Genomic DNA, 14,551 nt, shown 5'->3' on the forward strand with positions numbered 1-14,551 from the left:
CATAAACCATTGAAAACAAAACTCTATCTTATCTTAACCTAATTTAAGTACACAATAAGAAATTTTACACACTTTGTATCACGGCTATAGAACTAACACATTAAAGGGACATGATCAGAATTTTGGTCCAGTTCCATTTTTCTGTTTTTATTATTTACAATGCTTTAGGAATGCATTTCTAATGATCAAATGAAATTTGAGAGTCATACGAAGAGCTATAAGCGAGATAAAGGCCTCACATTTCTTTGTCATGTAAACAAGGCTCGTGCCCTGTGTTTGTTTACATAGGTTCAATATTCCAGTTAAAAATCTTTTTCAAGTTGATTATCTATCTTCTGATTCATTTCAAGGATATTTAAACAGTTTCTAGCGTTTAACACATTCATTTAAGATCTTAAACTGGAATTTTTACTTCAACATTCAGAATGTAAACAAAAGCTTTGTTTACAAAGAAAAGAATTTCAAGTCCTGTAGCTCGCTTATACCTCAACGATTGACACTCAAATTTTGTTTGCCTGTAAAATATGCCTTACTAAAGCATTGTAAACATTCAAATCGGAAATATAATTTTTGACCAAAATTGTGACCATAGAATTAGAATAGAGCTCTAATCTATGTAAGCTTATTAATTGTATGTGTATTTATCAATAAACTCAAGCTGTATATTTCAATTTAAAAAATCACTTATTGTGAAATACAACTATGTTTTTAAAATCAGTTTTAGTGTTGCAAATTCATCTGCGAAAGATTTTTAGTATCATTTTGATTCATGGAGATGAATACATTGCATGATTATGAAGCAAATCATGATGCATGATGCTATTTTGTGACATGATATCTAAAAAAAGCATTTTTCCCCGACTTGTTTTTTTTTTGTGTGGAAAAAACTTAAATGATAAAATTTTTATTTGAGTCACAATTTACAAGTTTTGCCCAAATATTGTTTATTTTATACAAATTTCCACCTGTATCAAACAATCTGAAAAATAAAAGAAAAACCAACAGTCTGGAACACCAAGTTTTATTTTAAGAATAATCTAAGCTTAAAATTGGAAATGATAATTATGCAATGATGAAATTAACATAAACAATTAGTTTTTGATAAAGAATTGTACATGTATGTATTACATGTATATGATTAAAGTTTTACGCACATAATCAAAATAATATGCAGCAGATATTTTAAACCTTAAGAGGGATAAACATATTAGGCTAAATTTTCATTTCTACTACATGTAGATATGAAAATTTTCCATGATAACAAAACAACATAAAATTTGTCAGTATAAATATACTAGCTAGTACATGTACATATAGGTATGTTAAACCACTGTTTCGTAATTAAGTGAAAGAGAGATCTCCCAGCGTTTGGCTGTAATGGTATTTATATTGCTTGTCCACAAGACTTTAGTTATTGCTAATCACTCCATTCATTTTCTGATAATTCGTCTTCTTCATCGCTATCTTCCACTTTACGACGCATTTCAAATGCTCTGTTCATGATGGAATGGATGTCAAAGTTTCCATCTGGTGTCGACTTTTTGAAGATTCCTTTCCCATTTTCATTGACCTTACGTTTCATTATATCTGTGAATTTGTTACAGAGTTATTGTTTGTATTCAAAATTTAACAACATGAAACAATATTATATGAAATATGCCATTTATTTACAATCTTCTTTAAAACATATTGCCATTCGGTTAATATTTTCTTGGTTAAATCAATAACCCCTCAGTTAATTTTCAATACCCCTTAAATGTTACAAACATTACAAATGGTACATATAGAAAAAAACCCTATTTGTATCATTACATATATCATTCGTGAATTTAAAATTGTAACATCAAAATGGTAGGTATATACAAATTGGAATGTTTTTATTACATTACATGCAAATTAAACTTACCTGGTATGCTAGAGAAAAAGTTTAAATCAAAACTACATATCGAATTAAAATCCTGTACCCCGAGCAGTAGTTCTAAATTTTCAAAAGCAATTGAAAATTTAGATGCCTGCTTTAAAAGTCATATGATAAAGGTCCCAGAAAAAGCAAGTTTAACAAGTAAACTATAAATTTTGTTAAAGATAACAAAATTTTGAGAAGTTTACGGGGAGGGGGGATTTTAGACGAGCAAATTTCAGAGTTTTTTAAACTTAATTTTGAAGGTAATGATGTTGTGCATAACTTGTTTGGGAAAAATATAGTTAAATAAGTATTAAATTATGTGAAGGCCTTAAATATTTTCTAGATTACATGCAATTATGCAGAAAATTTACTTTAATAAAAGCTGATAGTTATATCTGCAAACAGTTGTAAAGATTTGTCTTACCATCCAAGTGACGCAGATCTGCATATGTTGAATTATATATTACATTACTAACTTTGGAATAAAGTAGGAATGACAATCTCTAACCGGCTACCCGGTCAGAACTATATACTGTAACCAGTTACAAATTCAATAATCGGCTAGTCATAAAAAAATTAAAGTAATGAATATTTTGAACAAATTAAAAAAATTATTTTTATTTCTTCTTTCGAGATTATCTAAAGATATATTGGAGTTCGTGCTCGTGGAGGATGTATTTGGTCAGTAAATATAGTATTCAGAATCTTAAATGAAAAGATAATAAAATTATGAACGACGTGTAAATGTCAAAAAAAAGAAGGAAAGAAAATAACATACGCACTCTTACATCATTTCATAATTTATATTCTATAAATTGTGTAAAAAATTATTGAATTACATAGAAAAAAGAATAGGATCTCACATATACAATTTCGTTTACAGATATAAGACGGTCCTATTTACTGAAACTGATAATTCATTTCCAATATATGAAGTATGTGAAATCTTATGCGAAAAAAAAATACAATAAATAAATAAATACAAAAAAACTTACGAATGCCCCCTCGAATTTGTTCTAAAAAATTGCTACCACCGCCAACCAAACCTGACTGCCTCCGAGTGGATTTTCGTTTTAGGGACATCAAAAGAGCTGAGCTTGTCTGAACGGAAGAATTCTTATTATCAGATGCATTTGTTGTAACCATTTTTGTATTAATAGTTGGTGGCGGAGGTGCTTTGGGGGCTGTTGGTATGGTTCGAATTGGTTCGGAGCTGATAGTCGAGGGAAAAGGTGGGAGCGGGAAGTCGTCCTGTTGTGTTTCAGGTGACGATTGAAGAGTGGTGGACACCCTGGCAATCTTCTTTTTAGATGGATACCGCCTTGGATAATCAACCTCCGGAGAGAGGGGTGGCGGGGGAGGAGGTGGGAGATCGTTTCCGATAAGGCTGTAATGTGACTCATTGACTATGTCAGGGTTTCGGCTTGGTGTCGGCATACGAGACTTTGAAGTATTTATACTCCCAGAAGAGTATTTCTCCGCCACATTAGGTTGTGATGATACCTGGCTGTGATGCATAGACTTTTTTTGATGATCACTATTCTCGATTTTATACTCATGTTTATTATTCCTAATGTTTGTATGGTTCGATACATCCCGAGTACACTGAGGCATTCTTGTGTCTTCCTGGCCATAAGGAACATTTTCTTGTTTTCTTTGGTTCACTCTTAAGCTTAGCTGTTTGTTGATTGCCGCAGCTTGAATCTCAGTGGGATTCGCGTAACGTATAAACTCTACACCATGTTCCTTTCCCTTATACCTTTCTGCTTTGGTTTTCACAATACGTGGCTTTTTTCCTTGATTAGTTGGCTTGGGTTTCTGTTACAAAAGATAAAAGGATACAAGATTTCACAATGTAAATGTGGAATGCCGACAAATTTTGTAAAACAAAAATGAACACAGAAAAATGGAATACAATTTAAGGTTTTTTGAAAACAAAGTTAAAGACAATTTAAAAACAAAATTCTATTGACTTTTTTTTGTGCATTATTCCACATTAAGGAAATGTGTTTTTGGAAAGTATAAAAAGACATCATTTTTTACGCATTATCACACATGTGTAAAAAAGGGTTATTTCTGGTTGAAAGCTTTATATTTTCTATCTGTTGAGTTCATTTTCATAACTTCCATTTAAGGGACTTAGACACGATTTGAGCTCAATTTTTTGAAAATTAATTTTTTCATTTTCAATGTCTGAAATGGTCAATATGGATTTTGTTAATGCTTTGTCAAAATTTGAAAGTCAAATATCGAGTTACAAGCAAGTTACAGAGGTTAGCCCTCTTTGTTTTGTAAACAAAGCTCTAGTCCTGTTATTGTTTACATATGTGTTGTATTGATATGTTTCAATCTAACGTTGCCTTTTGTTGTTAATAAAATCATTTATGAACACATTGAATCAGTTAATCTCGTTTCCACAAGTAATTTGTCAAAGAAATGGTACTTTCTTTACTTTACATATTTGTAAACTAATATAAGACTCGAGCTTTGTTTACATAACAACATCTTCTTTCTGCTGTATCTCACTTGTAACATGACTACTAACATTCAAATTTTGGTAAATCATTCAAAATACACAAGTAAACTATTTGATTCATAAATCTCAAAAATAAAATTTTCATCTGAAATCGTGTCTAGGTCCCTTTAACCTCAAAACCTGGATTTTCAAACTCTCTTTCAAATTTAAATTCACCGTAAACAACCCATAACGCGGGGGAGTCAACAAAAAGTAGGGGGGAGTCGATTCCAACGCATGGGGGAGTCAATTTTCTTCGCTTCGGAGACGGAAGGAATTTAGGTCACGCCTTTTGTAGGTATTTATAAGAAGTATTTCCAAAAAATATATACCGCACGGAAGACAGCGATAATCAAATTTTGTGTCGGTCATTGCTCCGAGTGCGCTATGCGTCTAGTAGTCTCAAACACTTCGAAACTATTTGACAGATTTCAAATTCACGGTGATCGGGTGATCAAAATATGCATGATTTGTAAAATATATGACTTGCTTTGGGTTACAGACAGTTGAAACAGTCGAACAAATGATGAACCTTGTAGGTGCAATAATCAAATCTTAACAAATCTTAGGAAAAAATGAATAATCAAGACATTTTCTGTTCAGATGTAACGGTAACGTAGGGGAGAGTCGATTTTCGGAAAACAGACCGCATGGGGGAGTAGAAAAATGAAATCCAATTCACTCTATCGGGAATGTTCAACTCATTTTTCCATAGTGAATAGCATTCAGACGAGGTCTATAAAAGTCGACTTCATCTAATAGATAAAATGGTTTTACTTATTCACTGATATTTAAGCAATAAAGACATGTACTACTCATGTTTTCCATTCAATTTCGTTTTTTTTTTCATTTTTATTTAAATGAATAAAAATAGAAAACATTAATTAAAAGGTATTTTCTTTCTATTTCTTTACAGATACGCGACTTATTGAAACGAACCACATGTGTTTGAACGTATTTGTAAACGTTTAATTGACTTTCAAGAACTACTTTTGAAACCATTGTTTAGCTGATCAAATTTTAAAAAATTATTTGAAGATCTATATTAATTTTTTTTACATCGGTCATTGATGTCTTTTTGTACTTTTAATGTTGAAATTGCGTGCGTTTTTTCTTTCCTGATTGAGCGATTTTACATTTGAGTAAAGCTACATGGAAAGCACGGACTATAAGTACTTACATGGGCTAAGTTCAAACTTCCAAGAGTAGCTATAGTTCTCATTACTATGGTTATCATCTTCATATACGTTAAATGGCTGTTACTTATGTGTAATGTTTTGACAGTAAATAAAAAATAAAATTCTTTCTTTAGTGAGTCATGCAGGATATGAAGATGGCGACATTGCAGAAAAGAAATACAGTCATACGTATTTTTTTCTGCAATGATTACTACCTTCGTTAACTGCATGAATCATTAAATAAATCATTTCATTGTTTATATTTAGATCTTTCTTTTAACAGGTTAATAAATTGATCGTTAACAAGTAAAACTAGCTAAATTACGGTCGATGTACATCTATACGCTATATTAAAGCAGCAGCCAAATCGTATTTAATTAGAAATTGAGTCTGACATCATCATGATCATTTCGTGCAGTGTGTGATTTTCCCTAGCTTGATGAAGATTTCGAGCTGTTGATAAACGAGGCGTATAGACTTCAGTCCTGTCAGTTTCTACAGATCTATGAATTACACAATCAATGCCTGTAAGAAATAGAGGACGGTACACTTGGTGCATGTAAATATTTAGTTATAGAAAAGAAGGAATGACAAATCTAGTCTCAAACCCGCTACCCCTCAGTACATAGCAGAACTGCAGGCACGTAGCGTCGGGGGGGGGGGGGGGCCTGCCCCCCCCCACACACTTTTTCTCGCACCAAATAATTTTCTTAAATTTACTTAGTATTGAATTATCATGGAGGTGCCCCCCCCCCCCCCACTTTTTTGGGAGTATGTAAAAAATTGGAATAAAAATGAGTTATAAGTTATAGATCTACGCCCCCTTGAATGATTGTCACCATCATACCCGTATACATAACCAAAAAAGCATTTTATTGTTCAGATAAGCACAGTTGATGACTGCATTATTTTGCGTACAATAGGATTACAAATATGGATAATTATATAATTCAACAGTCAAATATAAAATTATGATTTAACTACAGATGCTTCAATCAGCACAAAATGAAAAGCAGGCATTCTGTTCAAGTACAATCCATAGAAATACAACTATTTTGCAGACCCCCCCCCTCCCAATTTAACAAGTCAACGACGCCGCGACCTTACTAGATAATCATATTGACAAGAGCACCCACCAACCAGCCTTCAATAGCAAATACACACATGATATACAGATGACAAAAAAATACAGCATATTAAATTATATCCTCTGTATTACTAGTGTGCTTAATATGAATGAAAAAAAACGAGTTTTAAAGAAAACAACAAAAAAGCAACAAAAGACAAAACAAACAAGCACACACACGGGATAATGACAATACACAAAAGATAAATGGAGTTTTATGATTATTGTTGTGAACCTTATGTGCATGTGTTTGATATGGTTTGAGATACAAAAATCATAAGAAAAGAGAAAAAGTCAAGATATATCGTTTTATTTTAACGCATATTTTGCATTTTTAGCAATATTTTCTACTCCCCCATATGGTCTGTTTTCCGAAAATCGACTCTCCCCTACGCTACCGTTACATCTGAACAGAAAATGTCTTGATCACTCATTTTTTTCCTAAGGTTTGTTAAGATTTGATTATTGCACTTACAAGGTTGATCATTTGTTCGCCTGTTTCAACTGTCTGTATCCCAAAGTAAGTCATATATTTTACAAATCATGCATATTTTGATCACCCGATCATCGTGAATTTGAAATCTGTCAAATAGTTTCGAAGTGTTTGAGACTACTAGACGCATAGCGCACTCGGAGCAATGACCGACACAAAGTTTGATTATCGCTGTCTTCCGTGCGGTATATATTTTTTGGAAATACTTATAAATACCTACAAAAGGCGTGACCTAAATTCCTTCGGTCTTCGAAGCGAAGAAAATCGACTCCCCCTTGCGTTGGAATCGACTACCCCCCTACTTTTTGTCGACTCCCCCGCGTCAGGGGTTGTTTACGGTGTAAACTGTTGTCAAAAAAATAAAAGTTTTGGACTAACCTTTTTCTTTCTTGATTTTAATTCTAATTCGGTCTTTTTGTTTTCCATATCCTTTTGAATGTCAAGGAACCACAACTCAAAGAAGTAACCTGGATCTGTATAGAATTTTAAACTGTCTCTTCCATCATCCCTGCACATCAAATATATGTATAATTTATGTTCTATGTTTATTTTGGGGAGCCTAGTAATCGCATTTATTCCAAATTTTAGAAATTGTCTAAGACTACTTCAAATGCCATGCGCATTGATTTACTAATGAGTTCGTAACTTAAATAATCGTGAAAACTTAAAAAAGACAGAAGAAATATTTTTCAATTCATTAGATTGAATCTACAATTGTTAAAAATCCTCTCAGGAATTGAATTTAAAAATAATAAAAAAAAGTTCTAAGAAATTCGATCCATCTTATAGTTTATCTAACAAGAGAGGCTATATGTAACCAATCCACAAACGTTACAAATTCTTTAAAAATGATTATGAAAATACTAGTATGTTTTGAAGGCTTCAAAGAAATTTGATTACTCCTGACATAGAAGACTCGTGTTTACCTGTAGTGGCTGAGTTTGTTGAGAGCGGGGGTGGGGTTACACTGACTGTAGGTCTTCAGGATACATCTAGGTGTTGTAGATCTAGACACAACTTGCTGGTCGTAAATGGTGGAACTTCTGAACGGCTTCTTTAAATGTAATTCGTGAATGGATACTGCAAGAATATTAACTAAATCCTGCATGTTTTTTTATGAGTGAGAGGGGGAAAATACTACTCATCCCATTCTTAGAAAAAACTTATTAATGATCTAATAGAAAAAAAAATATTTTTGAAACGAAAGGCGATTTCTTGCCAATTCTTGCAAATTTTTATTATGCTGTGCTAGAAATAATGGAATCGTGTGCTTTTAATTCGTAATTGGTTTGAAAATCATCAGTTTTCAGTGGCAACAAAACAAGGTTTTCAACGAGTACTTGAAAGGTGAGATTGATAATTTTGAAGAGTTTAAATGATCTTATTTTACAACAAAACAGGTTTATGAGTAAGGAGCCTATAAAATCTCAGATACCAAGTGTTCCTGCTGTTGCATCCAGCCTCGTTACTTTCTCCTGGAGCTGGTCGATTCGACCCTGGAGATGTTGGGTCCGGTCGTTGAACGTTTTGACCTCTATCGACATCTCGGTAAACATGTCCTCCGCGTGCTTGCTGAGGCTGTTCAGCTGGAGGATGATGTTACTGAGGGTGTGATTGGTCACGCATTCTAACTCATTCTTAATGCCCTTCTCTACCTCCACCCGACTGACGTTGATAGGTTCCAAACACCGCTGAATGAACGGCATTGTCACTTACTAAGTTCGATCTGGAAACGTTTATAGAATAAGACGAAGAACTAAAAGAATAGTGAAAACTTAAACTTTTTTTGATAGTTGTATTGAAGCAATGAGAAATGCACCAAAGAGTGTCAAAACCTCGCGAGTTTTACCAATTGCATGGAGAAAAAGCATACCCTGACAAATATGCAGTGGATACAGTGTAAGTCATCAAAGTAAATATAATCAGCACATGAATATGCCATTAAGTATGTTTTGGTGAGAATGAATGCTGGATGGCCGAGGCCATTGAGGCCATTTTTGACAATATCAATCTCAATTAGAAGAAAGACTATGTTTAAAGTTAATTAAATGTTTTCAAGCTCAGGCTAAAAAAATGGATTCTTTTCTTAAATAATTAAATGATATATTATCACTACATAAATTATCTCTGAAATCTAAAGGTTGTTCTTAGTGGTAATTTGTTGACCACCCAACCATCTTAAGATCTCGTTCTTGTGATTCATTTTGTCGTCTTCATTCTCTGCCACACAAACCCAAACCAATATTTGATACTTAACGGCAATCAAATACCTAGGCCTAGACATATGGAGTAATATCTAATCCTATTAGCAGAAAGAGAAGATTTGAGTCAAAATGTATGAAAGTTTTTGAAGAGCATACATTCTTTAGTTAATGTGTTGTCATATTTTAATTTTACGATAATGTGCGCAGTAAAATTCAATTTATGAATACATGTACCTTGTAAATTGTAAACAAGGAAATATTTTTATTCAATTTTTTTTTGTCTAGCTTTCACAGCAACATATGTACATAATATATATCACATGAAATATTTTAATATTTCCAAAATGTGAAAGGACATTTTATATACTAAGAGAGACAGATAAGAAAGAAAGATAATTCATGTAATATGTTACATGTATAAATGTCTTGCGTTCAAATTCCAAATATCTGCAATTTTTCAACAGTAAATATTTTTGACCTGCAATTCTATCATGATGATATTTTTTAGTGATTCTCTGCTTAAATGAATTGTATTTTAGAATGTACTTGTATAGATGTTACATAAAAGTTTTAAAATTCAGAGAATTTAAAACTATCTATAACAGTTTTAAATTCTCTGAATTTTAAAACTTTAATGTAACATAGATATATTGTTTCACTAGAAGAATTATTAAGTAACGGTTTTCTATCTTATCTATATTCTTATTTTCAAATTTTCCAAAGAGAATTTAATCTCTATCAAAACCAACATTTCTGCCAGTTTTTCATTCAGCCATTCTTCAATAGCATGTCGGAGTTCTTTAACAAGCGGACATTCAATAAAAAAAAAAAAGGTGACTGATAGTCTTATTTCTCTCTTGCAAAATTTACATATCAATAATATTTATTTTGTGAAGGTGAATGTGATAGTTTTGAGGAAATATTCTATGTAATATTTTAAAACTAAAGCCACTGTAGCAAAGATTTTTGCTGTTCTAAAATGTTGCCAAATATACTTTTCCATTCAGTATTTGAGAATTTCCTTTCTGTCTATTACCATTTTCTTATAAATGTAATATCAGATCGTTTATCATTTATCAGTTGCTTATACAGCCATTTTTGTCATTAAAATAAATACTGTATACAGGGTTACTTTCGTTACGTGTAATTTTTGCCTTTCTACACTTGCAAACAGTTTCGCCTTGTCAAGAGATACAATAGGAGACATTGGAACTCGTCCAGTCTTTAATTCGCCCACTGACAATGAGGGCGAAAGGGGCGAAAATAAAACGGGGCGAATATTCCTCTGTATACAGTAGATATAGTATTAGGAATGAGAGGCAGGGGTGGCTTCACAACTCTTTTATTTTGTAAAATAAACAAGTGTTTGTTTTATTGCATTTCTTAATCCTGTACATTCTAAATACATGTAGGTTATCTCAGACTTCAATACATTTTTGACATAATCAAAGGCGTGTACATTACCCTTTTCATCTTGCAAACATTAACAAATAGAATATCTAAATCATTAAAACTTTTAGAAAACACTGATCTTACACCAACGGTTATTTTAGAATCATACCATAATATGGTCACAATAAACATCTGAGACAGTTTCACATTTTCCAATGTATACCTTTGACCAACGTTGAAACATATCTATCCAATGCAAAAGCCGTTAGTTGTTTTTACAGTTAGATTCTTTATATACTCTATTCCAAATTTCCAAAGATTATCTACATCAATATTTAGTTCTGAGCTGCTTAGTAACTTTGTACAATTTGCATTTGAATGTGAAATTCGTTGAACCCAAACTGCATTCAAGACAGTAATATAGCAAGTGTAATTGACCATTTTTAAATCCCTATTTTCATACTCTTGAAGTGCTTTTTTTTATTTGGGATTTTTTATATTCCACAAAAATGTACGATATATTTTCAGGGTTGGTAATGTAAGTATTAAAGGGGCATAGTCACGATTTTGGTCAAAAATTATTTTCCCGATTTTAATGTTTACAATGCCTATTGTATTGTAAATAATAAAAATAGTAAAATTGAATTTGACCAAAATCGTGGCCGTGTCTCTTTAAATGATTAAACCTTCCTATTGGAGTAAGTTATCTACTTGTACAACGGTCCCTCTAATTGCATCCTGTTTAGCCTTATAGTTTAAATCAATCATTTCATATGAATTAATTGAAAATTGTATGCCAATAGCTTAAAATGTTTGTTATTCCAATCAAATTTTGATCTTGTTTGAGATTGTGATATTTTTTATTCCTCGCCGTCAGTTATAATACCTTATGATCTTTGTTATTTCGTGTTAGAATACCAAGTATTTCTGCACATAAAAGAAAATGATAGGGAGATATAGGATCACTGAATTTTAGCTGGTTTTCCGTTTGTATTTCTTTGTTGATAAAACTTGCATCTAAAATATGCGTTCGATGTAAAGAAAGTGGAGGATAGAAAGAAAATGGAAAAACATATTTACCAAAAATTAATGTATACTTCGATGCTGTATCATCGTGCACTCGACTGAATAGTAAAATATTAGGTCAAAAAGCAAAACAAACAAAATAATTTTTAAAAATGCAAAGAAAAAAAAGGGGTATTTCTAAAATTTTACCGTCAGTTATGAGCGAGATACTGGATTGCATTTAGTTGTTATGTAAACAAAGCACGTGCCCTTATTTTTAATCTGGGCCTCCAAAAAAGCTTTTTGCACCCCCCCCCCCAAAAAAAAAAGAAAAGAAAAGAAAAGCAGAAGTTAATAAGCAGTATTATTTTTTGTTATATTCTAGCTGCAAAAATAACAATTCCACATTACAAAATTTTGGACATTAAATTTACAGCTCATGTTTAAACAACTTTTATTTAAAATGCTTTATCGATTCTATAACGTAACCTGTTAAATAAAATAAAAATGAGTAAGTTTACTCACTCGCAACCAGTAGATGGTAATGTTGTACACAAGGACAGTATACCATGTCATCCGTATTTTCACTTTGATTCCCCCCTCCAAAATCTCAAAATTTCAAAATGAAAAAGTATGTTTAGTTTACACGAAGAATGTACGCTCATCACTTGTTAAGCGATTTTTTTAAAAGTTGTGCGTATATAAATATAAAGTTGATGCAAGGAAGTTTTTCTTATCATTATCTTTCCCTAAAATGACCCGTGTTTGGACATTTTCCCGTCTATAGCACATGATAAGTATATATACTTTGTGTCTTTTTTATAGTATATATCAAATTACACCATATCACAGATAAGTAAACTTGAATATACGCAATACTGTAAATGTACAAACAGGAAACAGCGTAATAAGAAACACGTTATTCATACCAGGAAACTAAATTCAGTACAATTATGTTACGTCCGCACTACTATCTTTACAGCAATGAAAAACAACCTTATTTAAAAATGTGAGACAAAACCTCACAAATGAAAAATGTTTTAGAGGATATTTTATTTAAAATCAGTGATAAATCAGTGATAAAGCATTTTTCAAAGCTTTGAACTACTTTACAACTTTGGCGAGTGGTCTGCCTCAGGTGAGCATCTAGGAGCTCACCATTAAATACTAGATGCTTGTACTCTCTCTCTCTCTCTCTCTCTCTCTCTCTCTCTCTCTCTCTCTCTCTCTCTCTCTCTCATAATCCTTGCCTCCCCCATGAAACTGCAACAGTTGATCAAGAAGCGGAAATCCCTCAAGCAAGACATCTCCTATGTAGATGAATTTGACAGGCAGGAACTATGAAAAAAAATGAGTATCATATTGATTGAGTGCCAAATTCATTTACAAGGCACAACCTTGGCGATAACTGTACTATAGTGTGCATGTTTTGGTAAAACACATTGTCAAAGGTAACAGAAACACTGAAATAAAATTTGAGAAACCCACAACTTTGTTTGAAGACCTTTTTTATCCGCGGATAGCCGCCTATTCTTCTAGGAATATGATGTATATAAACTGTGTACATACTAGTAGTATGTCCATCAATGAAAACGTACATTTCAACTTTAATAAGACAGGCCAAATTCACGAATGACATGGTTTTGAGTTTGGTTTGCGGCAGTGGATCTTGTGTGGTTCACCAGCCTAGTGTCTTCTTGAAATCTATACCCCTATAAAAAATGTCGGTCCAACGTGTAGCTTTACTATCGGTACATAACAATGTACTAAACATCCTTCTATTAAGTGACATTAATATTTTAACTCACCGCTGTAGTTGTATGGAGACCGAACTAAGAAATAAATCGTAATGTATAAAGTGCTTTTCACATATCATTTTAACCAATTATTTTCAAGGGACCATCTCAGCGTTTAAGGACACAACGAGAATACTTTTTCCCCTACAATTTTCGTCTAAAACTACTGTTACGCACGGTTATAACGAAGATTAAGTCTTTGGATAAGAAACAGCATTTTAAAAAATAATAATGACATTGAGGTGATGTCAATTCTCAGCAAAATTGATCATAAGCATGATGGGCATAGGATCCCTGGACTTAATATGAACGATTTAAGAATAAAAATATAATAATTAACTAAAATTTATTCTATGTCTATGCTGGTCTAATAAGAAATGCAATGTTAATGTACATATTTTAACTTCTAACGACTTTTTTGAAGAATTGCTATGGACTGTCTGACTTATGTATGAAGATATGCAGATACATTGTTGAATTCCAGCTTCTTTTTCTGAGATCCAACACTAGTAGATACTGCATGTTAAAAATAAAAAAGAAGAAGCAAAAACAGAAACCATGACAAAGCAGGAAGGATCAGAATGATGTGTTCTCTCTTTCTACTTTCTATGCCTCTCTTAACCATTACTCTATAGCAATGAAAGTTGGGATTCATTTACCTCTGTTGTCACAAACCATTGAAAACAAAACTCTATCTTATCTTAACCTAATTTAAGTACACAATAAGAAATTTTACACACTTTGTAACACGGCTATAGAACTAACACATTAAAGGGACATGATCAGGATTTTGGTCCAGTTCCATTTTTCTGTTTTTATTATTTACAATGCTTTAGGAATGCATTTCTAATGATCAAATGAAATTTGAGAGTCATACGAAGAGCTATAAGCGAGATAAAGGCCTCACATTTCTTTGTCATGTAAACAAGGCTCGTG

The 14,551-nt window shown here is 32.4% G+C and overlaps 1 protein-coding gene across 2 annotated transcripts; it reads right to left on the reverse strand.

Annotated features, from left to right (window-relative positions):
* Positions 1-1,011: 1,011 nt before the first annotated feature.
* Positions 1,012-12,546, reverse strand: LOC128182888 (actin-binding protein WASF3-like). Of its 2 annotated transcripts, XM_052851657.1 has the most exons (8): positions 12,345-12,546; positions 11,895-11,938; positions 8,654-8,944; positions 8,145-8,298; positions 7,597-7,726; positions 2,902-3,724; positions 2,331-2,348; positions 1,012-1,587 (listed from the first exon to the last, which is right to left on the reverse strand). In XM_052851657.1, exons 3-8 carry the CDS (start codon positions 8,922-8,924, stop codon positions 1,418-1,420), a joined length of 1,566 nt encoding a protein of 521 aa, XP_052707617.1. In that variant the 5' UTR covers positions 8,925-8,944; positions 11,895-11,938; positions 12,345-12,546; the 3' UTR covers positions 1,012-1,417. The 2 variants fall into 2 exon arrangements, with proteins under 2 accessions (XP_052707617.1, XP_052707616.1); XM_052851656.1 differs by lacking the exon at positions 11,895-11,938.
* Positions 12,547-14,551: the final 2,005 nt, after the last annotated feature.

The sequence above is a fragment of the Crassostrea angulata genome, chromosome 5, assembly GCF_025612915.1.
Source record: "Crassostrea angulata isolate pt1a10 chromosome 5, ASM2561291v2, whole genome shotgun sequence".
Lineage (NCBI taxonomy): Eukaryota > Metazoa > Mollusca > Bivalvia > Ostreida > Ostreidae > Magallana > Magallana angulata.